The sequence below is a fragment of the Microtus pennsylvanicus genome, chromosome 15, assembly GCF_037038515.1.
Source record: "Microtus pennsylvanicus isolate mMicPen1 chromosome 15, mMicPen1.hap1, whole genome shotgun sequence".
In the NCBI taxonomy this organism is placed as follows: domain Eukaryota; kingdom Metazoa; phylum Chordata; class Mammalia; order Rodentia; family Cricetidae; genus Microtus; species Microtus pennsylvanicus.
The window spans coordinates 20,880,663-20,907,778 of record NC_134593.1 but is presented as its reverse complement, the minus strand read 5'-3'; the positions used below and the strand labels follow the sequence as shown (position 1 = coordinate 20,907,778).

The 27,116-nt window shown below is 45.6% G+C and overlaps 1 protein-coding gene across 6 annotated transcripts in view; it reads left to right on the top strand.

The window, feature by feature from the left end:
• Positions 1-224: 224 nt before the first annotated feature.
• Positions 225-27,116, top strand: part of Tnfrsf19 (TNF receptor superfamily member 19) — an 87,961-nt gene continuing 61,069 nt past the window's right edge. For 2 of the 6 annotated variants that reach the window (XM_075949099.1, XM_075949095.1), the window contains exons 1-3: positions 474-696; positions 18,188-18,280; positions 21,552-21,662. In XM_075949099.1, the coding sequence (XP_075805214.1) occupies positions 18,203-18,280; positions 21,552-21,662 (189 nt within the window). In that variant the 5' untranslated portion in view covers positions 474-696; positions 18,188-18,202. Of the gene's footprint in view, positions 929-9,476; positions 9,742-18,187; positions 18,281-21,551; positions 21,663-27,116 lie in introns of those variants that run through there. The other 4 variants (XM_075949098.1, XM_075949094.1, XM_075949097.1 and 1 more) reach the window with 4 other exon arrangements.

Genomic DNA, 27,116 nt, shown 5'->3' with positions numbered 1-27,116 from the left:
TCACTACTTCACTGAGGCCATCTGTAATAATTTATTTCACTGGGAAAGACGTTTTACTAATTCTTAAAGACCTGTCATAGTATGTGTGGGGTAGGGGTGGGGAATGGTGAATCAAGCTTTTAAAAGGTTTGCCTATGACCCTAGCAGTGTAAGGCAGGTATTCAGAGAAACAGCCTAGTTAAACACTGTTGCGAAGCTCTACTGCGTTTCGGACACTCTGAACTGGTGGGACTCCGTGCATTTTTGTCACAAGCAGGGGAGCGATGCTGTCCTCGGGAACCTGCACGGGTCCAGGATCTTACCGGCCAGGAGCACAGCGACAGCAGTCCTGATGGGTTCCTCCCATCTAAAAGACAGACTGCAAGGCTATCGCGGGCGAGGCACAGACCAACGCGACTAGAAAACAGGCTGTCTGGCTTCTCCCGACCAGCCCCACGGCACGGCATGATGTCATGGGAGCTGCCACTCAGCGAGATGAAAGGGATGCGGCACAGCCTGCTGGCACTAGGCAGCCCCGCTGGGGCACCGCGAGAGAAAGCTGCGGATCCAGAGGCTCAGGCCGAGGAGAAGCCTGTTCTCCAGAGCCGAGGCAGAACAACGTGGCCCACGTTTAACAAAAGAACTTGTGGCCCGGGAGGCGGGAGCCCAGCTAAGAATCCGAGGGTAGCGAACTTTCTAGATCTGCGTGCATACTGAGTAAGTTCATTCAGCCTTGGCTTTGATGCGCAGCAACTGATCGGCGATCAGATTACAGGCACTCCATCTCCCAGCCTGCCTGCCTTTGATCTGCGCGGGTAATCCATTTTCCTGGATTTGAAGTTTCGTCTGGGCTTGCGCCCACACACATTTTTGGGAAGGTAGAAGCGTTTGGCGCGGAAGTGCTACCACGCTGCCGAAAGCGTGGGGCTGGAGCACAGGCGGGTAGCAGGTAGGCGTTTGTGTGTGTGGTTGAAACTTTCACTGAGGTTTTCTTGCGTGTTCAAAATAGAAATGGCTTTCTATCAACTCCCAGCAAGCATGCCTGTGGCCAAGTCCTGCACCAGGCTGCGTGCCTGCGAGACTCAATTTGATTCTTGATGCAGTTGTTTCGCGGTTTGCACGAGAGTTTTCGATCTGTCATGCAAATCTTACTTGGAAGTGAGTAGCTCTAACAGGACAAAAACAGCCGCGCTAACAATTGTTGGATGGAAATTCTCTCTCTCTCTCTCTCTCCCTCCCTCCCTCCCTTCTTCCCTCCCTTCCTCCCTCTTCTCCCTTCTGCCCCCCCCCCCCCCCCCCCCCCCCCCCCCCCCCCCCCCCCCCCCCCCCCCCCCGTCTCTAGCAACACGAGCAGTTTATTCTCTGGCCTCCAAGATATGAATCTATCACACGTGTGTCCTTGCCATTTGCATTCCCAAGGGAACCTGTGCAAGGCATTTAGGATGGAAGCCTTTCAAGTGGAAAGCGGAAGAATTTAGAAACAGCAAGGGCCAAGCTGCCCTAGGTTTGGCTGAAAATACTCAAGTCAGTCTCTGTAACCTTTGAAAATAGCCGGAGCTTTGTTTATAGAAACACTCACGAGGCTAATATTCTTAAATTAACATTTACTCTAAATATATAGTGACAGCTGTTGTGAGTTACAATTTGCCAAGTGTTTACCAAAACTATCTGGCAATCAACAGTTATTATGTTACGTGAAGTATTTCAGCCACATTTTCACTTCAATTAGTGCCCTACAAAATCAAATTATACAGAGCTTGCCAGTTAACTGCTGCTCGTGAATTCATCACTTCTACACACAGAGAGAGAGAGACAGAGAGGCAGAGATAGAGACACACAGAGATAAAGACAGAGAGACAGACAGGCAGAGACACACACAGAGATAGAGACAGAGAGACAGACAGGCAGAGACACAGAGATAGAGACAGAAAGACAGAGATAGAGACAGAGAGACAGACAGGCAGAGAAACACAGAGATAGAGACAGAGAGACAGACAGGCAGAGACACACAGAGATAGAGACAGAAAGACAGAGAGAGACAGAGAGGCAGAGATAGAGAGACAGACAGGCAGAGACACACACAGAGATAGAGACAGAAAGACAGAGAGGCAGAGATAGAGACAGAGAGACAGACAGGCAGAGACACACAGAGATAGAGACAGAGAGGCAGAGATAGAGACAGAGACAGGCAGAGACACACAGAGATAGAGACAGAGAGAGACAAAGACACACACACAATGATAGAGAGACAGAGACACGTACACAGAGAGAGACACAGAGACAGAGGCACACACGCACACACACACCTTTACACTGACCTGCAGGCACTCAGGAAGGGAGCCAGAGTGCTGGACCCACACTGATCTATTCTAATGTCCTGGCCTCAGGTTTATTTGGTAAAATATTTCATTATTGTCAAAATGCTCTGTTTTGTGTTAGCTGGGCGATGAGGGAATGTTAATGATAAGACCAGTTGTTCTGGATTCTGAAATTCTGATGAAAGGTCTAGAGACCCACTTATTTTTGTGATTAATCTTTCTGATCCAACTAATTAAATTACTTTAACAACTTTCCTTTTGCTAATAGGCACTTCTCATGTTTGGGTTAACTTTAAAACCTTCGCAGCTATGAAGCGGAGATTCTTTAGAATCACGGCAGAGTTACTGTGTTTAGAAGCCTATCAGTAGGAACTGAGCCCAAAGTTCTAACTTGGGTTCAGTTGCACCAAGAGGACGTTTGCTTTCTCTTTTTCTTTCTTTTTTTTCCTTTTTCCTTTTGTGAGGGGGAAGGGGGTGCTGCCAATCACGCTTACAAGAGCCTGAGTTTTAAACGTTTGATTAGAAGGGTCTCCCAAACAATAACACTAAAGGTAGTAGTTTAAAAAGCAGTGGCAGAGGTGGTGAGCTTGGAATGTGCTGTCTTGGTTCAGTTGTGGGCTCAGAGAGTGTTCTAATGACTGTTTATTCTGCTGCTAGGTTCATTTTAACAAACAGACTCTCCTCGGCGCAAAACAAAGGGGCGAATTAGCAATTATCTGATTTATTTAGGCTTTGTAGAAAACTAGCTTGGGCAAGTCAAGTCCTTGAAAATCCACTTCAGTGCCTGAATTAATTCAGTTAATTGTTTACTCCTTGTGTCTTTGTTGGGAACTGAAACCTAGCGCATTTGGTTTTAAAGAGAAGACTTCCAATGGCACTGGGGTGCTTCAAAAGGCCTTTCTTAACTAATTGCCACAGATGCCCCTGCTGGGGATTTAGTGGCTGTGTCCATGACAGTTCTCCCTTACAATATCCCAGTTTTTACAAAGCATTTCCTATCTCCTGCTTCAATGGCTGCTTTGTTCCTGCAGAAAGGCCACGTCTTCAAAGGACTCCTCTAGTCCACTCCGTGACCTTAGGAGAGCCTGTGCACTGGCTGAAGTGAGGGCCTTGACGGAATCGGTTTCTTTTCCTGGAATATCTGCAGCCCTCTCACACATGGGGAAACTGAGACCGGAGGGTGCTCTCGGTCTACCAAAGTCCCACGGCTGACTTTCTGAGCCCCATGGTCTACTTTCCAGTTGCTTAGAAGAATGTGCTGTGGGGCCAGTCAGAGAACAATGTAGGTTTGAAAGGTAGAAATAGCCATTTCCTACTATAATCCCTTTCTTTGTCCCCATGAGAGGTTTGTCAGCTGGATCTGCAGGGACCCTTCTCAACCCCTCCTCCACTTCTGTTTGCCTAAGAATTTCTGAGTTGTCAAAAGACTGGCGGCCATCATTTTCTTTTGCCTTTTACTGTATGTGTGTGTGTGTACCATATATGTGTGTACATGGTACATATGTACATGTGTATATATGTGTGTGTATATGGTACATATGTACATGTGTATATATATGTGTGTGTGTGTGTATGTTTAGGGTTTTTGTTTGTTTGTTTTGAGGGTGGCCATGTGCTGCCTCCACTCCTCAAATGCTGGGATCACAGATGTTTGCCACCATGCCCACCCTCTATAACATTTCAAATAATTCTCATGTATCAGTGGTATATAGAAAATGTGTGTATGTTAGACGTGGGGGGCAGGAAGACTATATATATATAGAGAGAAGTTGGCATATGAACTGTATCTTTGGTGTTTTTTTAAAGATTGGTATTTTCTTAGGAGGTGTCAGTAGGATCCATGAAAAGTTTAATAGTTAATTAAAAATTATTACTTCTCGATGGAGATTGGCCATGGGATTTTCTGAGTTCAGTTTGTAAATCCAGTACAGTTTCACATATGAGGGGCTGGCCTGTCCCACTGCCATACTGAGAATCATGGTGTGCATTCTCATGTACCCTTTGGCTTTCCTGGAAAGGTTTTGTTGTACAAAAAAATTAGACTACTGGTTCCATTTTATACCTGTCTATTGCTTTCAAAGCCAACTAGCTAGCTGTCCTTAGTATTATTTCTTTTTTAAGACTTATTTTTAGTTGTATGTTTGTGTGTGTGTGTGTGTGTCTGTGTGTGTACAACATGTGTGCTGAGGCCAGAAGATGGCGCTGCATCCCCTAGAGCTGGGCTTAGACGTGGCTGTGAGCCTCCCAACATGACCTAGGTTCTGGGACCTAAACTCGGGTTTCCTGGAAGAGCAGGAAGTGTTCTTAGCCACTATGCCACTCTCCAGTCCCCTATAAAGGTCAATCTATAAAGGTTCATGTAAATCTTTATGGATGGTTCCTTCCATTTATTATTTCAATAATTATTCATGTAATAATATCAAGCACTTCAGCCACACGAATAGTGTATTTAAAAACTTTACCATTCAAATTAACAACTAATAAAATTGCGAGTTCCCCCATTATACGCAGAGGCAAAGTGAGTCTGAGAGGAGTTGAATTACAAGTTCAGGGTCACAGGATTAATTCAGTGGGGTGCAAGCATCTATCTAACTTCACATCTTGCATCTTTTGTTCTCAGGCTAGGCTGTTCCTCCAGTTACATAAAGCTGAACTCCACTGTGAGCAAACACTGTACCTAAAATTTTGGCCAAAACAAACAAACGAAACAAAATGGGTCCTATTTTTTGTCTTTCTTTAGACATATTTTATAAGAATTAGCTGGCTTAGAAACTCTCAGTCATAAAGGGACTCCGAACATAAACCTTCCCTTTAAGAGTGAACTGAACTCAGGCAGCCACCCCCACTGGTTGGTCAGACACTGCCTCTGTGACGCCAGTGCCTCTCCCGGACATTCTGGGAAAACTTAGGAGTCTGAGCTCCTCTAAAGAGTGATCCCTTCACTTGCATTTGTCTGGTTTAGAGGAATGGATAAGACTGATGAAGAGAGGAAATAGGGAGACTCCCTGGCGTCTTCTGTATCGTCACAACCCTTTAAGTTTGGCTTCCAAAGCCTTCCTTGTGTAGTTTGCCTGCCCTAGGCTCATATCCTAGATTAAGAAGGTACTTACTACCACCCCCGGTGACTTCCATCTCTGATGAGAAGGGAAGGAGAGGCCAGCAGGAGGTCAAGTGACTTTAAGAAGCTTTTTCTTCCAACAATAATATGCTTTCTTCCCCCCTGTTGGCTGTCTCCAGTATATGAGTAACCCAATAGCATGGCACCAATGGGCTGCAGCCTGACCAGCCTCTTCCTTAATCTAGCCTTGTGTGGCGAAGGGCAAGGAGCAGAGTGGGTGGATGGCCATCTACTTGGGGGTTAGAGGTCATGAACTCGTGAGTATCCATCCAAGGGCTCCAACTTGAAACAAGTTTGCCCTGTGATTGTGCCAAGGCTGACTAAAATAGCCGCTTTTCCCCTTTGCATAGATGTTAATGGTATGGGAAAGATTAAGTTAGGATTTGGGGAGCCCAGAATTTGATCCTGGCTCAATTATTAACTTACTGTGACTTTGAACATGGCTCCCACCTCTGGGCTTCAGTCCTCCCAATTTCCCACTCTAATCGGCAGCAGTGCTTGTTAAAAATACATGTATAACTGGGTTTGGAGTCCCATGCCTGTTTTTATGGCCTGTATTTACAAACTTCCAAATTAATTCATTCGACAGTTATTTCGAACACATTTTGCTTATTTAATTTGTGTCCATGCGTATGTGGAAGAGTGGTGGTGTGAGCATGTGCTGCGTGTGTGTGGTGACCAGAGGGCAGCTTGCTTGAGTTGGTCCTCTCCTTCTATCATGTGGGTCCTGGGGCTCAAGGCCGGAAGCTCAACCTCTTTCTGCCATTCATCTAACTGATTTTCAATAAATATCTGCTCTGTGCCCCATGCCGTGAAGTAGCCTGATAAAAACCCACTATTTTCATGTAACTAGCATTCTAGTCTGTTTTCCCACGGAGTCATGTTTTATAGTGGGAACCCTAGGAGTCAGGCAGCTTTCCATGAGCAAAGAACGGTGTCAGTGAGCGGTCTTCCTGAAACGTCACAAGTAATGTTACTCCACCTCTTTTCATTGTGGATGAAAAGAGCCTAAACAAGTGTGTTCTATGATACTTGGACAATGCCAAACCTAGATGTAGAAGCCAAGCATAGAATCTGCTTGTGGTGGTATATGCTAATAAACCCGCTACTCCAGAGGCCAGGCTGGGAGATGCTGCAGACACAAGGCTAGCCTGGTCTACATAGTGGCTTCTAAACCAGCCCGCCCTATGCAATGACATAACAGGACCCTGTCTCAAACAACAACAAAACCTACCTTAAAACTAATCTTAAAAACAATACCTCTTTTTAAGATCCTCAAGTGACTTAGCTTTTCCACTTAAAAGCTCAAGCTGTTGGGAAGATCCAGTGCTTAACGAGAGGAAAATGTTCCCAGCCCGAATTCAAAGCACAAGTTTCATTCTGAAGGAACCTAGCAATCTCTTCTCGTTCTCTCTTTGTTTTTGACAGGGTCTCACTGTGTGGCCCAGGTTGACTTTGAACTTCCAACCTTTCTGCCTCATCCCATCATGACCCCGCACTCAGCTAAAGCTTGTGATTCTTTAAGAGGGCCATCGGTGCTCGGTTGTGAGCCTGAGGGCTGATGAGTGCTGCTAGTGGGTCTTAGGAACACTCAAGCAAAGCAAAGGAGAGAACACTGTTTAACTAAGGGTTAGAGTGCAGAGGTTCATGTCCCTCTTCCCATTGTCAGTTGTTATTTCAGTAATTTACTGTCATTTTATTGACCAGTGTCCTACCTGTGAATGGTACCATTTACTAAGCATGCACTCTCTGCCAAGTACTAGCCTAGGAGTTTTAATACCCGGTGTTATTTATCATCCTCCAGTGAAGCGACTTGTTTTACAGATGAAGGGAAATATCCAGTGGTTAACTACTCCAAGGTCATACAACTATTGGGTGCCAAGTTGGCATTGAGACCAGATTGTTTGATCTCGAAGCCTGGTGTGTTCACAGTTGGGTCTCTCTGCACAGCGAGCTAACAAGCTAACTGGCAAGATCAATCAAACACGCGAAAGGATCCAAGAACGAATTAGCTGGATAATGGGTTGTTGTCTCAGAGTACAAAAGGAAGGCGGACAGGACAGCGGCACTTGGCTGAAGTCGGAGAAGGTAGTTCCTGGTCAGCAGATTAAATTCCACCAAAACCCATTTAGCTAGCATCTGATCCAGTGGTTGATGCTATCAGAGGCACACGCTGGGACGACATCTGCCTCTTCTCTGGAAGTGTTTTAACTGCCCGAGGAAGAACATGAAGATCTTGCTACAAGGATTGTGGCAAGTGCTAAAACGATCACACACCTTGGAAGGGAGGAAGTCGAGTTGAGGATCAGGAGGAAATGTGGGAGTCAAGACTTTGTGAAATATGAGAAAAGATGCAGGAGCATGGAGAGGAAGCTTCCGGAGCTCAGAAAGGGCAAACGCAGGACACAGTTGAGGCCAGGCAAGCAGACCAGTTTGGTCAGAATATAAAGCTAGAGGTCGAGAGGGAGATAAGGCTGCTAGCGTGGGTGGAGCCCAAGTGTGGAAATCTTTACATGCTAATAATCCAGGGAGGATAGAAGTGCCCCCTCCCAACAGGGGCAGCTGAGAAAGACAGACCGCAGGTTGGGGAGCAGGTTGGGGGACTGTGGCCCGTATTCTGGGGGAGTTGAGGTGGGGGTGGAGACACCGTACTGTGCAGAAGGTGGTAACAGGAGGTAAAGGAACAAGAATAGTGAGTGCCAGAGATTTTGCAAAGGAGGAAGCAGAAGCTGAGTTTGTTAAGGATGAACGAACTATGTGAGGCTCTGGGCTATCAAGAAAGTAAGATGCACCCTCAAAGAGATGGAGGCATGTGGGGAAAGAAACACTCTGCGGATGGCTTCACCACCTAATCAGGGTGCTCAAGAGTGTTAGTGATGCAAGGGTCAGGGACAAGCACCCTTGCCTTGACATTCAAATAAACTCAAGCACATTCGCTGTAAACCACCTCCAAATAAATCGTTCCGGGATTTATGTTCCGAGTGTGTTACATTCAAAGTCTCCACCTTTAAAGTTGACGCTTAGGAGTGGTAAGGTTTTCTTCACGGGTACCTAGTACTCCACCACGTTGTTTGCAGTGTGGGGTCACAAGCTGTGTTTTGGGAGATAAATGATAAAAGCTACCCACTTTTACATTCACTCAGCAAGATAGCCAATGAGGTTCCAAGAAGCAAATTCCATACCCAGAGAAGCACGGTTGACTTAGGGAAGGTCAGATCAGCAAAGAAAACAGCGCTGTACTTCTGCGTTAAAGTCATGTGGGGTTCCTTGGATTTGAAGGGCGTTTCACACTGAACCAATCACTGAACACGCAGGGCAGTGATGGCTCACATTCCTTTGGCACAGCACAGACCTATTTTAATATAAAGTGGGTACCGCTAGCTCCTTCTTCCTAGATGCTCAAACGAGGCTCAGAATTATAAACATGACCTCGTCACACAGTACATGGAAGCTACTGAGTCTGGACCTGCCTTCTGTTATGTCCCCTTCCCATGGCCAGTGGTTCAGGTTTAATGGTGATGCTAGCCCCTGGACCAGGTTCCTGAACAAGGAGGAGGAGGAGTCCTTGGCAGTCCGGCACCCCAGGCCCAGCTCCTGGAGGTTATCATGCAGTTAGCTGGTCCTGTTATGTGAGCTGAGTCCTCACAGTCTTCGGTGACCCAAGCTGAGGGGTCATAACTGTAGATCCAGCTGTCATCTTCTCTGGCCCCCCCCCCGTGAAGAAACAGGCTCTGGGTGCGATGTGATCCGGCAAAGGAAAAGTACAGAGATCCTGGGGAAATACTCTAGATGTGAAAGGAAGGCTCCCTTCCTGCTCCTAAGGAAACCTGATGGTCTTAGTTCCTCTACTCAGTCTTCCCCTGTTCATCCTGCATCCACTGGCCTAAGCAGCCTGATGCGAAAGAACCCATAACTAGAGCCCAGGGCAGGGGTTGGGAGAGCCAAGGCATGCCTGGCTGCAACTGTGGGGTGAGACCCAAGGGTTGTCTGGGACTGGAGGGGTGGGCATGGTGACAGATTAGAAGCGGGGCGTCGTCAGTGGGAGTGGCTAGCTTTGGGCTGGGAGTGTGGTGAGGTACCTGGGTTAAGCTTTTTGCACCACGGGGACTAACTAAAGGCGGGTTGAGATTCTGGGAGGAGAGCGGGATCCGGGGGCGGGGCTCCCGGCGAGCAGGGGCGGGGCGGGTTCCGGCAGCGGCGGTTGCCGGGCTACAGAGCTGAGTGGCGGCAGGGCTGCTCTGGATCCCGGTGCAGTCTAGCGTCTGCACCTCGCACCGCCCCAGCCTCGGACTGCAGTCGGGCGCAGCAGGGCAGGACAAGAGAAAGGTAGGTGTCTTTGCAAGGCTTCTGCAACGCTGCGAGGCCCAGCTGGCCTGGGGGGATCAGAGCCGAGGGGCGGAGGATGCCTCAGGCAGGAGGGCTCGCAGCCCAGCCGAGGCGCACGTGCCGGGAGAAGCACCCAGGATAGCCAAGTCATTTGGGGGGCGAAAGCATGAGTGACAGGACTTAGCTAGGGTTTAGTCCGTGAAGGATGTGTTTGTAAGGCACATGTGCGTGCGTGTGCAGATCGCGCCTAGCCCACCCACCCTCTCACTTTTTCCAGTGTCTCTGGGCAGGCACCCACAGCCCCCAGCTGGCGCCCACGCCCTACTGCGCAACTGCGGGGGAGAGGGCCGAAGGGGAACGTTTAGACGATCCATCTGTAGCCCAGAATCATTCTCATTCCGTGCAAAAAGGATTGAACGCCAGAGTTGCTAGCACATATGAGCAGAGCATGCCATAGACTGGAGGAGAGGAGCCAGCTCTCACGGGCTTGTCAGCGCCCCCTTGCCATTTCTTGAACTGAGTTAGATACATTATAGTTTGTTATCTCAAGGGTCTCTTCATGTAGCTCAGCCTGGCCCCAAACTTTTGTTGCCCAGGCTGGCCTTGAGCTAAATCCTTCTGCCTTCCGAGTACTGAGTACTGGGGTTACCAGATATATTCTCAGGTTTGGCGGCATCCAAAACCCATTATCAGTTTTAATAGTAGTAAACTAACCACTAAGCCTAGAACTCAGTTGGTAAACAAAACTATAAACACTGTTGGGTATTTCTCTAAACGAAACAGTTTAATTCAATTTATTTCTGAAGATATGATTTATTTTTATTTCAGTGACATGTCTTTTGACAAGGCAATTTATACACACAGGAAATGGGTATTGTTAGACACAGCTTATGTAAACAAGAATTTATTTTTGTGTTGTCATTTTATGATTAACTTCTTATATGCACAGGGAGGATTATATTACATTAGTTCAGGATTTGCTTGGGATGTTTTCTGCGGAGGAAGACATGTATCTAGAGGGGCGAAGAATTAAGTACTAAATGTAGTAGACAGTTCTGAAGGATTCAGAGGCATGGGTAACAAAAACTAAACTTTGCATGTTGAGTTGGTGTGAAAGGAACATAAAATATAAAAGTGTGTTGTGAAAAAATTGCCTTAGCATTAATGCCTTATCATAAAGCTCTGTAAGTTCTTTTTAATCAATGAAAATGTCTTATGACGTCTACTTTATTATCAGGGCTGCATGACTTTATTGACTTTAGAATTTTCTTTTCCATGGTAGATGTTAACTCATGAGATGGTATGCTAATATTTTCTGGACAGTTGTAGAAACTGTTTCTTTGGTGGAAGTGATGAATGGTGAGTCCAGGCTGGATTTTAATCTGAAGCCAACAGATACGAACTCTTACACACTGGAGATGGCAGTAACCACAGTGTAAAATGACTTTCCCCGTAGACTTGTATGAGGCGGATCGCTAATGTGCAAGGTGTGTGTGTGTGTGTGTGTGTGTGTGTGTGTGTGTCTGTGTAGACTTGCGGAGGCTGGAAGACAGTTGAATATCTTTATTACCATTTACCTTATTCCCTGGGGACATGACCTCTCACTGAACCGGAAGATTGTTTTTTCAGGCAAACTACCAGACAGCTGTGATCCACCGTCTCCAATCCCCACACAGGGACTTGTGGTCACACCTTGTGTGTGTGTGTGTGTGTGTGTGTTTATGTGGGTGCTAGGAATCTGAACTCAGGTCCTCATGTTGGCAGAGCAAGCACTCTTACCTACTGAGCCATCTTCCAGACTCCTATAAAAATGTTTAAAGCTTTCTTTAACCTTTATTTTTATTTTATGTATGGCTGTATGGGTGTTTTGCTTGCATGCATGTCAGTGTAGCAAGTGCATATTGTAGTACCTGCAGAGGTCAGGAAATGGTGTCAGACACCCTGGGACTGGAGTTACAGATAGCTGAGAGCTGCTATATGGGGGCTGGGAATTGAACCCTCGTCCCCCGGAAGAGCAACCAGTGCTCTTAAGTGCTCTTAACCACTGCTGAGCCATCTTTCTAGCCTCTAAAATGAGTTTTTAAAGCCCTCCAAAAGCCCAGAACATCAATGCAGATGATGAAATGATTCAGAGCTTAATTCATGTATATTTGAAAGTTCAAATGAACTGTGAGCCCAAAGACAAAGAACATGTGACTTTGCATGTCCTCCTTAGGACATTAGTGTAATCCACTTGTTTAAATCTGTGAGCCCAGGCTCACTTTAGTTCAATCCTCTAGACCAGCTAGCTCCACCCCACGTGTAGCCACGGCACAGCCGGAAAGCTCCATGCATGTTCAATTCAATCACAGAATTCCAAATGGCTTTAAATCTGACACATCAGTATTGAAAACCGTCAAGTTCCTCCGGTGCTGAACCCGGCTGGCTAAGAATGTCCTCCTGGGCTAAGCGGACACTCCAAGCGAATGAGTCAGCAGCTGCCAGCCAGTGGGCAGAGGCCACAGAACAGTGAAGTACATGTGGCCTGCAGCAGGTGACTAGGGGATGGCATAGGCTTCGTAAAGGAAACCCCAGCTGAAGGAAAAGACAAACAAGGCCGTCCGGACAGAATTGCCTCTGCTGAGCCGGCTAAGATCCAGTTCATTCATCATACTTTATTTGTTGAAAGTGTTTACATTTGAACGCACGATGTTTAAACAGAGCTGGGCTATCTTCTCTTCCACACATTGCGAAGCATAGACTTTTTAAACTATAGGCTGAAAACTCAGGGTTTGAAAAGAAGAATCATCCATCAAGCCAGCAATTATACGAGGCTGCGGTTATTGAGCTTCTCATAAAAAAAATAAAAGAAAAGAAGTTTGGAGGGGTCTCATGAGGAAATTCTGAATGAACGGAGACCGCCTCTGAAGGAGGACACTCCAAATGGTATAAAGACCTTTTTGGAATCAACCCAGGCTTCCTTCCAAAATACAAATTTAAACAGCTGTGGCGTAGGGATGGCTGTGTACAGGCCTGGAGCAACTGTGTTTGAGCACTTGTGGCCAATGATGCTGTGCTTGTTCTACTTGTATCTTAGGATAAACAGTCGATAGATTTCAGAAAAAGTACACCATTTATTATCGGGGTATTTATTGAGTGAACATTTTGAGAATCCCGACATCTCCCCAGAGCAAGCATGATTGAGTTTACAACTCAAGAAATAAAAGAGACTTCATCTGAGGAAAACCCTGCCGCGGGTCAAGTTCTGTTAAAACAAAGCAAACAGAGCTAGAAGCCTGACAGTGGCCTTTGTTGATTTTGAACTTGGGAGAATTTGATTCGTTGTATTTGGCAGCAGAAAATCTTAACGTTTGTAGAGTTTTTGGTCGCAAACATTTTGTTATTTGGAAGAGAAGTCACTCTCCCTTCCCGTCCAGTGTGCACATTGCTCTAACTTTTGCACATCTCTGCAAGCCTCCTCCTAGGCTGCCAGGGATTCCAGCTCCCTTGCAGTAAGGATTTTCGGAATACAGGGAAGTTAGGGTGAGATTCAGAGTAGCCACCAGCTGAGGCTTATTGTCCTGCTTGAAAATGGTGTCCTAACTTTCTGTGTTTTCTTCTGCTAGCGGGCGGGACTAGCAGTATTTCTAAGCCCCTGCTCCATTGTAAGCATTTGCATTTATCGCATAGGCTTCGTTTCCATGGTGATTTTTATAAGCAGTAAGCTTGTGGATTTGCTTTCGTCTCCTCCCATTTCTTGAATGTTCTGACTTATTGCATATTAGAAAAATTCATGGGTCGAACCCTGCTTTGCTACATAATGTTAGTATGGTCTTGCTAGATGAAAACTTACCTGTTCCATCCACTTTTTTATATTTATTTATTATGTATACAATAGTCTGTCTACATGTATGCCTGCAGGCCAGAAGAGGGAACCAGACCTCATTACAGATGGTTGTGAGCCACCATGTGGTTGCTGGGAATTGAACTCAGGACCTTTGGAAGAGCAGTCAGTGCTCTTAACCGCTGAGTCATCTCTCCAGCCTTGCTCCATCCACTTTATCTGAGGGTTAAGGAGTAGTTTTTGAGAGCTAGAAAAATAGGGGCTGAGTGTGGTGGCTTGTGCTTATACGTTCTGCAATAGGGAGGATGAGGCAGGAGGTTTGCTGTGAGTTTGGCCTACACAGTGACAATTGACCTCCAAAACCAAAAGTAAAATAAAATAAAGCAGAGAGATGGAAGAATAGAGAAAACCAATGATTCATTCTGTCAAAGATTATGCAGATTATTCTAAGCATCCCCCCAGGCATATGCTTTGAGAATTTACCTGTAGTATGGAGGAGCGGGCGGTGTCCGCCACCCGGCTAGCTTTGCCCCTGAAATAACCACATGGAAATTGTATTAATTAAATACTGCCTGGCCCATTAGTTCTAGCCTCTCCTTGGCTAATTCTTACATCTTGATTCAACCCATTTCTAATAATCTGTATTCACCACGAGGTCGTGGCTCACCAGGAAAGATTCAGCATGTCTGCCACTGGCGGCTCCATGGCGGCTCTGTCTGCCTCCGCTTTCCTCCTCCCAGAATTCTGTTCTGTCTACTCCGCCCAACTAATTTTCTGCCCTATCAAAAAGCCAAGGCAGTCTCTTTATTTAACCAATGAAAGTAACACATAGACAGAAGACCCTCCTACACCATTTACCAGATTAAATATGCAGATGGTTCTCAGATGCTACTTCTTGTTTAGGCTAGGATATAATTAACAGCTTCCCCTTCCTAAAGACGGCTGCTGCCTGCGGTTAATCATCCCTGGCCCAGAAATCCAGAATTTGAAATTTGCCCAAATCTGAGCCCTATGTCAAGCATGAGTTCCTTTACCTGGAGTTTGTCCTCCTCCAGTCACTTTATATTTTGGTCTTATGTTATCTTGGCATGTATTTTTCACTTATATTGTTTCATCCTTTACCACTCTGAGGGATAAACTATCACCTCACCAGGTGGTGGTGGCACACGCATGCCTTTAATCTCAGTACTTGGGAGGCAGAGGCAGGAGAATCTTTGAGGTCGGGGATGGCCAGGCTACATAGAGAAGCCCTGTCTCCATAAACAAACAAACAAAACAACAACAGCAAAATATCATCCCCAATTTATTCTTCATGTAGCATAGATCAGGCCCATACTTTATGTGAGTTACAATTCTGGACTGAAATTGATGTCCTGGCAATCGAGTCTCCAAACTCTGACTGGGGGCAAACAGACATGACTGGTAGGTAATGGGATATGAGAAGGGAGGCCAGGTACACAGTGGAAAGAGGAGATGAGAAAATGTGTTCTCACACGTGACGGCCGACCCGTGCTTGGCTCTGGATCAGCTCACCTCAGTATGGACTCAATGCTGACAGATTGGCTAATGTTCCAGGGGTGTCCTTCATAACACTGAAAATTGTTTTCAAAAGCCCGGGCATGGGGTCTGGAGCGATGCTTCAGCAGTTAAAAGCATTTGTTGCTCTTGCAGAGGATCTGAATTCAGGTCTCAGCACCCACATGGTAGCTCTTGTAACTGTTTGTAACTCCAGGATCAGGAGGCACCAGGAACATGCATGGTACACATCCATGAGTACAAAACACTCATATGCATAAAGAATGAATATATATGTATATATATACACACACACACACACACCAGGAACATGCATGGTACATATCCATGAGTACAAAACACTCATATGCATAAAGAATGAATACACACACACACACACACACACATTGCCTTGGCTAAAGAAAGTGTTTGCCAGAGACAAGGAAGAGAAGTAAGCAATTACGAATGCTGGGAGGTTCAGTCCAGGGTACATCATGCCAAAGTACCCAGACTACATTCACAGGGTTCCAGATCTTTGACAGTTAAGCTAGGGCAGATGCTGTTTAGGGACTGCTCTACAGGTCTGCCCAGCCTAGCTGATTTAGAGTCCCCTGGGCATTGCTTTCCTAAGCTGCTGCCTCTAAGGCCCCTTTGCCATGTACACACAGCAGTTTTTTTTTTAAATTTATTTTCAGCGAGCGCCAGGGGTGTGCATCTCTAGCACCTGTTCTATTCCCGACCCTGCCAAGCTAGGCCAGTTGAGACACATCTGCATTAGTACTCATTCACACAAATGAGCAGGCTGAGTGACTTCATTTGTAAGAGCCTCCACAGTGCAGCTGGCGAGATGTGGCCAGCCCAGCACTTTGGATTCCCGTACCTCCGCTTTCTGGCCTAGCTCTGATACCATTAGCCTGCTTGGTGTGACGAGGGGCAGTTTCTCTGTACCTGTTCCATAAACATGGGTGCTGGGTGGTTAGAAGATGTTTTCAGTGTGGACATTTTGGTAAACTAGAGAATCTTCAGACTTACAGACGATTATACAGAAACAGTAATAATTTGTATTTTTCGGCCTTGATGAGTTCATGATATCGGGAGGGGGATAGTCACACATAAGTAAAATGAAGAGGAAAGAGGAAGCAACGGGGAAGGATGTTAGGTGGAGAGATAGATTCAGGTTGGGTAGAGAAGGGCGTTGGATGAGCGATAACTATCACTAAGGACGTGATCCAGCCCTACAAATCCATATCTCTGTATCCATAGCTCTATACAGCCCTCAGACCTCATTGGAGAAGTCTCTTTGCGCAGTAGGTGGCAGTTAACACAGAAATAGTTAAGTCTCTGGTTGAAGTGTAGAGAACCCTATGAAGTTTCCAGCATCTCTGGTTGAAGTACAGAGAATAACTGTCTATGGAGTTTCCAGCCACATTTGGGACATCTGTATCACATACGTTCCCACAAGGCTCAGAGACCATCAAGGAAGACAGAATAGGAAAGCTCCAAGGGACGGAGGTGGGAACTGGGGTGAAAAGTGTCTTCTGGAAATGATGAGACTGCCATACTAGTGAGCTCACAGCAGCGGGGCTAGCCTGTGAAAGACCTGCACAAGGGTCACGCCATTCAACATTCCCGTATAGCCCCCACCTCTAACCAAGAAGCTATTGCCAGCTGAGGACTCTTGGGGAGGGAGAGCTGGTTTCCTTTGAGGGTCGGTCTGCTGTCCAGTGGGTCGCTTCACAGCCATTAGCGCATGAGCAGCACAAATTAGACATGATGTATTACTTTTATTTTTAAAAAGACCCAAAATTGGGAGAGGTGGAGAGTTGGGAGTGGATCTTGGAAGAGTTAGGAGAAGGAGTGGGGTGGAAATATGACCAAAATGAATTTCATACATGTATGAAAGTCTCTTTTTTTAAAAAAATATTTATTTATTTATTTATTATGTATACCATATTCTGTCTGTGTGTATGCCTGCAGGCCAGCAGAGGGCACCAGACCCATTATAGATGGTTGTGAGCCACCATGTGGTTGCTGGGAATTGAACTCAGGACCTTTGGAAGAGCAGGCAATGCTCTTAACCTCTGAGCCATCTCTCCAGCCCCATGAAAGTCTCAAAGACGTAAACAAAAGTATTATTTTAAGCCCCATAACGTGATGGACAGTGGTTGCTAATATTTGGTAGCAGTTCTCATGTTCCAGAAGCGCCGTGGATCAGTGACCTCTCCCACTGTGCTGGAAGGCTCCCTATCCTGCTGGGATATTTGCCTTGCAGGAGGCTTATTCCCCACAGGCCAAGGGGCTTGTTCTTTTTCACACAGCTGCCTGTGATGCTCCCTGTTGGCAGTGGGACCAGGAACCATGGCCACCATTGATTGAAGTTTATCCTGAACTGGGCGTGGTTGAAGCAGACCTCTAAACCCAACCGCTGGGGAGACTGAGGCAATAGGAGATGAATTCAAGACCTGCCAGGGGCAATTTAGCACAGCCTTATCTCAAAAATAAATAAAAAACAGAAACCTCATGGTTCGTGGGGAGATCACTTAGGGAGATGGTTGGGGAGATGGTTTATGTCATTTCCCCATCTCTAAAAAATGATATATTGATGGTCTAGAACAGTGGTTGTTAGCCTGTAGGTGTCAGCCCCTTTAAGGGATGAACAACTTTGAACAACCCTTTCATGGGGATTGCCTAAGGCTGTTGAAAAATACAGATATTTACATTATATAGTTCATAACAGCAGTAAAATTACAGTTAGGAGATAGCAATGAAGTAATTTTATGGTTGGGGATCACCACAACATGAGGAACTGTATGAAAGGGTCGTGTGGCATTAGGAAGGTTGAGAAGGTCTCTGGCGTAAGCAAATTAGTATGCTAGACACACACTGGTGCTTAGAAATGTTGTTTTGTAACTGTTATTACCCTGTTGGCCCTATTCATGCAGGAAACACATGCATACATAAATAAAATACAATGGTTCTTTTAAAAAAAATAAGTAATATTCAGTGCCTTGTATTAGGGAAAATGGTGGTCATATCACTGTATAAGAGTGCTCCCTAAGACTCTGAGTGCTAACTGTGTCTCCCTTCTTCTCGTTGTTTTGTCTTCAGGGAGAAACACGTCTGATGAGAGCCATGGCTTCAAGGGTCCTGCTTGAGCAAGGGAGAGTGCTCCTCGTCACCATGCTTGTCCTAGGCTGTTTGGTAAGTACACTCTTCTTTCTTTCATAAGAACATGGAGAAAGAATTCATATAGTGGCCTCAGGATTATGAGTACCAAAATCCCAGCCCTCGAGGGTGAGGCAGGAAGATTGCAGGTTCGAGACCAGCCTGGGCTGTGTAGCAAGATCCTTTCTCAAAACAAACAAAAATAATACTACCAAGACTGTCTTCTATTTATGAAATCATTGTTTTTTAATTTTTTTCCAAGTTATGCCTGCTCTCTTTTGTATTTAGGCAGTGCTGCTGAGCCAGGAAGTTTGCCACAGGTGTTGAAATTATCTCACTTAAATCTAGGTAGAGTCATAAAGCGAGTTGCCACGTGACTCCTCATGTTATATTAGGCTAATGACATTATTTTGGGTTTATAAGCATAGTTCTCTCATGCAGAGATTCTTTACTAGAGTTCCTCGTGTTGTGGGGACTCTCCAACCATAAAACTATTTTTATTACTACTTCCTAAGCGTAATTTTGCTACTGTTATGAAGGATAATATAAATATCTGATGGGTAGGATATCTAATATGCAACCCCTGTGAAAGGGTCTTTCAGCCCTCCCCTCCCGAAAGGGTCGCGACCTACAGGTTGAGAACCCCTGTCTTAGAGCTAAGAAGACCATAGATTCTACGCTGATTTCCAGGATCCACACAGTTAGTGAAGAAGTTGGAATAATTGGTTGTTGTTCTGTGGGATTGAATTCAGGGCCTTGTGCATGCTAGGTACCTCATGTACCACTGAACTACATCTCCAGTCCAGAACAGACGAAATCTATTTGATGTGGTATTTGCATCTATCATGAGGTATCCAGTAGAATCGACATTTATTTAATCTGGGATATAATAAGGACCTACACCTATAGAGAGAGCTATTAACCTTGGAGACAGGACCCAAGGTCTTAGAAGGTGAAGTCAGTGTAAGTCAGCCCAGAGCCCGAGTCTGTGAGGAAGCCATGTAGCCATGAGGAAAACCTCCTTTCTGGCCTTACAGTTGTCCAGTACATGGCCTGGGACAGAGGTAGAATTTCTTCCTCAAGGAGATTACATTTATCTGGGGCAAAAGGGAAACTTCTGTCCGGAGCTATGGTCTGTTAGACTTCTACCCACAGAGGACTTTCTAGTTCCGAGCCTCCCATGGCTTCTCCTTCCCACTGGCCTGGAGGCGGAGGCTTTTGATTGGCAGACATGATGGGAGCTCTGGCTTCCCGCACTGTGGTGTGATTGGTCAATATGATCTGTGTGATATGTAGATGTAAGGTTGATGGAAGCTGTCCTCACAGGATCTCTAAAGACTTTTAGCTTTAATTTAGAGCAGCAAAATGGTCATTGACTAAGTTAATGAGGGCGTCCCTGCTTAGGGTAAAAGGCGGAGCCAGTGGTCTTCTGAGACACCATTAACAAGGCTGCTCTGTGTATGATTTCACGAATGTTCATCCTGAGAACTTCTCAGTCAATAAATAATAATTAAAAAAAGAAGTTTCCCGCCTTCTTACAGCTCAGCAGGTAATTGTTGCTTTTGTTATTCGTAGATAGGGTCTCCAGTTGTTGTGATGACCTTGAGCTTGCTACACAGCTGAGAACGGCCTTGAACTGGTCTTCCTGCTGTGGTGCTTGGCTTGCCAGCACAGACGGCCACACCCATATTACCTCGTGCTGGGGATCAAGCTTGGGTCTTTGCGACTGCTAAGCAAACCCTCCACCATTTGAGCTATGTTCTCATTTTAAGATAACCTTATAAGTGTATTTTTAAAATTTTTACTTAGTTGTTGTTCAACTTTTGTACAGGTTATATAATATGTTGAAGTCACCCTCCTCTCTGCCCTCCCTCTTTTTGCCTTCCCCCCTCTCATTTGTCCCTTATTTCTTTAAACAAATCACTTCTATTTTCATTTTTTTATAGAGACACATGATTTTATGTTACTATGAAAGACAACGTTATGTAGCTCAAGTTGGTCTTGAACTCATTAGCCAAGGATGACCTTGAACTTCTGATCCTCCCTGCACCTCCCCAATGCTACTATTATAGGCATTCACCCTACCACATAGGGTTACAGTGCTAGGGACTGAACCCAGGACTTCATTCATGCTAGGCGGGCAATTCTACCAACTGAGCTACATTCCCAGCCTGATACTAAGTTTCTCAATAGAACACTGTCCATCAATAAATAAGGGCCAGCGAGATGGCTCAGTGGGCAGGAACACTTGCCTTCAAGCCTGATGGCTTCCGTTTGATGCCTGGAACCCACATGGTGGAGGGAGAGAATGGACTCCCACAAATTTCCCCTGACCTCCATGAGTGCTGTTGCGTGAGCACTACAGACACACACAAATATGTATGTAAATAAATTAATAGATGTTAGAAAAAGGCAAATAAGCACATATTTATAGAATGACAGTAACAATGTGAACTTGTGTTTAGTAGATAGATAGATGTCGCTAAATCAATTAAGCGAATGAATTGGGGGAATTACTTATTGCCTTGTTTTTGATCCCGGTGTGATTTTTCTATGTAAGGTCTATGCTCTGAGCTAAAGCACACTGTTCAGGCCCAGGAAAGCCTGGATGGCCATCAGTGAGGATGTGAGTTCGGGTTTACACAGCACTTCTGTCTGGAAGAGTCCAGAGCTGGCCGTTTGTCATCTCTGCCACCTCCCTCGGGAGGTATGAACTCATGGTTGTCAGATAGGAGTTTTAAAGAGCGTCTCCAAGTGAGCATAGTGTACCTGGAATCTCCATCCAACCAGGTGGCAGCCCTTGGGAAGAGGAGGCATGAGGGCTGGGAGTTTGAGGCCAGCCTGGGCTACATCTTGAGACCCTGGAGTTCCTGTGATGGTCTGAATCCATCTCACCGGTGTATGCATTATGTATGTTTAGATTCCCTTAAGATCATAAAAGGTTGTTGGTTGGTTTTAATTCAGAAATTTTCAGGTAGTAAAAGCCCTGGGTTCCCTACAGGGTTACTTCTTCATAAATCATGTTAGAGATAACCAGAAAAATAACAGATGGTAGAGTATTTAAGTCTAGAACAAGGGGTCCCTGGTTATGGGATGAGTGAACATTCTCTGGGCTAGGAAGGATTTGTCATAGGTTGACTTGTCCCATGGACTCATTCAGAGAGTAGCGGTTCTTCTAAAATCAGAAACTGAAGTGAACCCCACGCTAAGGCAGTTTTTGCCCTCACTGTGTGTCATTCCTTTCTTGCAAACAGCCTGAGGCATGGAGCTGCAGATTAACATTTTGGGAACCATTTTTCTTTTCCAGCTATGTAAAGCGATGTGTGAAACCGGAGACTGCAGGCAGCAGGAATTCAAGGATCGGTCTGGAAATTGTGTCCTCTGCAAGCAGTGTGGGCCGGGCATGGAGTTGTCCAAGGTACAGACCAAGTACATGCGTGGACTTACGCTTGACAAAGCATTCTTTGAACCAAATTCTTGTAGTTGCTTTAGTTAGACGTTGGGTAACAAGGCAGAATTCTTGGCTCACTTTGCTACTTTTATAAGATATTATAGAATTCCCTGTTAATACTTCTAATCCCTGTATCTGTTGAAATCAGTAGATTCTAACAAGCAGGATGCGACAATTACCATTGACGTATATAACTTGGTATTTCACTAGTAGAATATTTTAGGGGTTAACTGGAGAGAATCGATATTCTACCTAAACCTGAAAAGTTAAAACACAAAGAACTAAGGGTGAAATAAGGAAAATAGAAGTACTACCATTTTCTGGGCCCCCTTTTTCTTAAAGCGAACAGTACCCTTGCTGGTCAGTCAGTCAGTCAGGTTCTCAGTAGGGATGTCTGAGGCAGGCCAGGGTACTGAAGGAAGAAAGCGTTATAATCTCACGACTGTAAATGTCCGTCAGTCCCGAGAGAACTTTCGCATGTGCATTTCAAATCCTACGCATTAAGAAGTCTTCCTCACAGCTGTTCATATTTCACAGTTTCTCCTCCTGGCCTCTTCAAAGATAAACATCCTTTTGCCTTATTCTTCCATCTTTTGAAGATGTCACTAGCTGTGGGGAATTGGTGCAATGTTTTGCTCTCAGTAAAGCATCAAAGCCTTCCGTTAGGAGAGAGACAATGGATTCTTGTGTTTATTGAAAGTGAGTTTGGGAAAGTCCTCTCCCCTGCAGAGCGCTCTTGGGGGAAAACTGAGTCTTATCGTCCATAGATTGTTGATCAATGATCTACAAGCAGCAGGAAGCAAAGAGTGATGCATTCCACAAGTTCCATCCTTGCGGGGGGGGGGGGGGGGGGGGGGGCTTTTCTTTCTGGTTGCTGTGTTGAGTAAGTGGTGGCTCTCAGAGTCCTGACCTTATATCTGGGTTGAAATGAAGGCTTTGGCCCCTCTTGGCTGTGCCAATGTTGATTTCAGATATTAGGCTCTGCCTTATTTGTTTTTTGTTTTTGTTTTGTTTTTCGAGACAGGGTTTCTCTGTGGTTTTGGAGCCTGTCCTGGAACTAGCTCTTGTAGACCAGGCTGGTCTCAAACTCACAGAGATCCGCCTGCCTCTGCCTCCCAAGTGCTGGGATTAAAGGCGTGTGCCACCACCGCCCGGCAGGCTCTGCCTTATTGGGTAGATAGCAGGTCCTCTTGTCCAGGGCCAGCAAACAATGTCAAGTGCCCAGGCCCCCAAGAGGAAGATAGATGTGTCTTCCATCCCCTGAGAGCCTTTGCCGAACACCATGGAAAGATGAGTGCACTTCACGGATTCTGCGATGAGTAGACCACTGCTGAACTTTTATTCTCTTATTTTCATCCTCTGACTGTCAAGAATATAAAATAAATATTTAGAGGATCAGACCAGAAGGTGAAGTTTCAATCACCTGGAAGTTTTTTAAATGAAAAAAAGAAAAAAAAAACCTCATTCCACAGTCTGTGACTGAACTGACCAGGAGCGCCTCTGCAGCTGAACAAACTCAAGGACCAGCGGGCTCTGAGATCTCTGAGAGAAGTGAGCCGTTGGAGGTCAGGCAGAGACAAAGAAAGTTGTAATACTCTCCCAGCCTCACAACCTCCCCCTGGGCAGGAAGCGGGAACTATCATTGGCAAATTGCCAAGGCCTTTGATGGCGACTAGGAGAAGGTAGAGCTCTGGAGTCCAGAGCAGTGTGGGCTCAGTCCGTTTCACCTCCAGGGGATCCAGGAGATGCTCAGAATAGGGATTAAAGCGAATTCCTCTCTTTCAACAAGGTGCCGGGGGTGCCTTCTGAAAGAGGCCAGAGCAAAGCACTCTTGAGAAGACCCACCCTTTGGGGAAGCTGGAGGGATATCACCATAGCCTAAGTGACAGAGGAGATGGAAAGACCAGCGCGCCTACTCACTCTGGTTATCCTGTCTCAGAAGCAATGGGAGAGAGAGTGGGGAGGGGTGAGGGTGAGGATGGGGGAACAGAGGGAGGTGGGAGGGAGAGAAATGGATGAAAACAGGAAATCAAAAGGAAAAATTAACAAAAAATTGATTCTGCAGAAAGATAAAAAAAAAAGATAATCCTCTAACCAGGCTAAGTGAGGATCTAGGAAATAGGACACATACTACAAACATCACAGGTAAAGGAGAGTGTCACTGCAGATCATGGTCATGAAAGATTTGACACCTGTAATCTTATATATAAAATGTACCAAGTCCATGAAAACCACAATCTACCAACGCATATGCAAGAAAAACAGTCTCCGAAGACCTTTACCCCCTGTGGAGATCCACTCTGTTATGGTTATGCCAAGCCAGAACGAGCTCACCAGTTAAGGGTGCCCAGTCTCTCCTATAACACAGAAGCAGAGAGCACAAACTCTTGCAGTAAGTTTTAGGCTAAGAGCATCTACTATCAAAATCAGAGAAGACAATAGCTCTCATGACCATGGACATGAAAATCTCCAACGAAAGCTCAACAAGATCATGCCAAGAACATTCCACTTTGTCCTCATGATCTCTCACCAGGCCTCATGACAAACCCCTCATGTGGGATTTGTTCCTGCCATGCAAGGCTGGCTTAGCATTTGAAATTCAGTGGGTGTAATCCATCACAACAACACACCGAGGGAGAAGAATCATGTGCCATATTAGTGGCCATTTGAAAACCATTCAAAATGAAAACTCCTAGGCACGGAGGGGGAATTTACTTAACCTGGTAAAGAATACCCGACTGGAACAACCATGCTTAATATTTTTCCAGAGGAGTTAAAGGAACTCATGTCTACATAAAACCTGCACAGGGTAGACTAGAGAAGCAACTTTACTCAGGATCCTATGGTAGGTGAATGAGAGACCAGACCATCTGGGCAATGGAATATTATTCTGCAAAAAAAAACTGATATCAAGGATGGTCAATGAAATATTATTCTGTACCAAAACTGATATCAAGCTATGAAAAGATGTGGAGATCCTTAAATGCATACCGTGTGACAGTCTGGAGATAGCAAAAACGGATGGCCTTTGCCATAAATCAGGGAAAGGGGAGATAAGTGGGTAGAATACAGGGTGTCAGTATGTAATTGATCACACCTGTAAAATGTATGACACCAGGACTTAACCCCAAGAGAAGTAAGTAAATGCTTCCGGTCATAGAGCGGCTGTCGTGGAGTGAGTGGTCTGAAACGCATCATTCAAGTACAGGAAGTTTATAATGGAAGAGGCTATGGAGGGGTTGGGAGAATGGATGCAGCTGATGGTTCAGCCCAAAACTGGTCTTTAAAAAATGAAGTCTTGAGCCAGGCAGTGGTGGCGCACGCCTTTCATCCCAGCCCTCGGGAGGCAGAGGCAGGCGGAGCTCTGTGAGTTTGAGGCCAGCCTGGTCTACAAGAGCTAGTTCCAAGACAGCTAGGGCTGTTACACAGAGAAACCCTGACTTCAAAAACCAAAAACCAAAACAAACAAACAAAAAGAAATCTTGAGGGATGAGGACATGACTCAGTTCGTAGTGCAGTGAATACAAGCATCAGGCCTGGCTTTGATCCCCTGGATACCGCATTCAAGAAGGAGATTCCTGGCATGGTGATGTGGTGTGCACCCATGACATCAGCCCTAGGGCTGTAGGGACAGGAGGATTCCCTAGGGTTGGCTGATTTCTAGTCTAGCCAAATTGGCGAGCTCAAGGTTTAGAATGGGGCCCTGTCTGAGATAGTACGTTCCTGAGTGTATGAGGAGGATCTACTAGACTAACTTCTGCCTCTGCACACGCATGCTCATTTCCCACTCTCAAACATGTACACAGCACTGTTTTAAAACACTAATAAAATGAAGACTTGGTTGAGCGTGGTGGTCTACGCCTGTAATCCCAGCTACTCAGGCTGAGGCAGGAGAGTCATGAATTGGAGGCTAGCCTGGGCGACAGATTCCTGTTTCAAAAACAGTATTAAATAAGAACAAACAAACAAGAAAAGCATGAAGTCTTTATAAAATGATCGCCAATCCATTTTTTGAGACTATTGTTTCTGTATTGAACAGCCACCGTGAATGAGATACAGGATTATTTGGCCTCATTGAATGAGTGGATGAGTAAATAGGATTCTTCCATTTTTTTTCTCGACTTTCAAAGTAATGAACAAGGTTCCTCTGACTGTCCAAAACCACCCTCTTCCCATCCTGCCTTGTTCTCACTCAAGAAGCCTACTTGGGTTCTCATTTTCCCACCTTGCTCATTGGTTCCTCCTCTACACAGATCTGGACCCTCTGCAACCTCTGCTTTCTATCCCTTTACCAATGTCAAGCATTCTCTGTATTTTCCCAGTTGATAGGCATGCTTGGCCCGTTAGAGATGTGTCTTTGGGTGACATGCACACATTCATCAATGGTTTCATCTGCAATGAAAACTGATATGTAGATCCTACAACCCCAGCGTTACAGAAGCAAATGAGCTGCGGATGTGTCTCAGTGGGAGAGTGCTTGCCTAGGACACACAAGGCTCTGAGTTCGAGCCCCACTTATTAAAAAAAAATCAAATAAAAAAAATAAGAAACAACAATAAAAAGAGAGTCTCTGTATTTCACATTCCCGTGGACTCTGTTTCTCCGGTGTGACAATCTGAAGGAGAACAGCCCTATGGGTTCATGTGTTTAAATGCATGGGCCCCAGTTGATAGAATTGTTTGGGAAGGATTAGGAGCCATGGCCTTGTTGAAGGAGATGTGTCACTGGGCGTGGCTTTGAGGGCTCAAGAGACTGGTGCCATCACCACTGCTTTCCCTCCTACTCCGTGGCTGACTGGGTGGCTGTGTGGCTCGGTGCTGGTGTGCTCCTCCCTCCTGTCATTGTTCCCCCTCATTTCTCCTATTTATTCTCTCTACCTGCTGCCTGCCACACCTACCCTTTCCCCTGCCTCGCTATTGGCCGTTCAGCTCTTTATTAGGACCAACGGTTTAGCCAGGCCCAGTCACACAGCTTCAGGCAGTTAAACAAATGCAGCATAAACAAAAGCAACACACCTTAAAATAATATTCCCCAACATATCCTAAGTAAGGACTATGATTGTTCTCATCTTAGGGGTAGACAACAGTCACCCAGAAGTTGATCGATTTTTCGTTGTGGCTAGCCACCGTGTGCCAGGGTCAGGGTGGTGCCAGGGTCAGGGTGGTGCAGCTACCTGGAGTTCAGACCCTTTTCATTCTGTTGCCGCTCTCATCTTGTGGATTGCTGTCTACGAGGTCTGTGCATCTCTCACTCACCTTGGGAACAACTAGCCACTGTGGCTGTTGGACATTTGCCGTGTGTTTAGCTAGTGCTTCTGAGAAAATAGACATAGAGTTTTATCTCATTTGAACAGTTTTCACTTAAGTGAAGCCCTTTGAGATCGTTTTATGAATTGCAAGGTACAGCTGAGAAGTCAGAAGA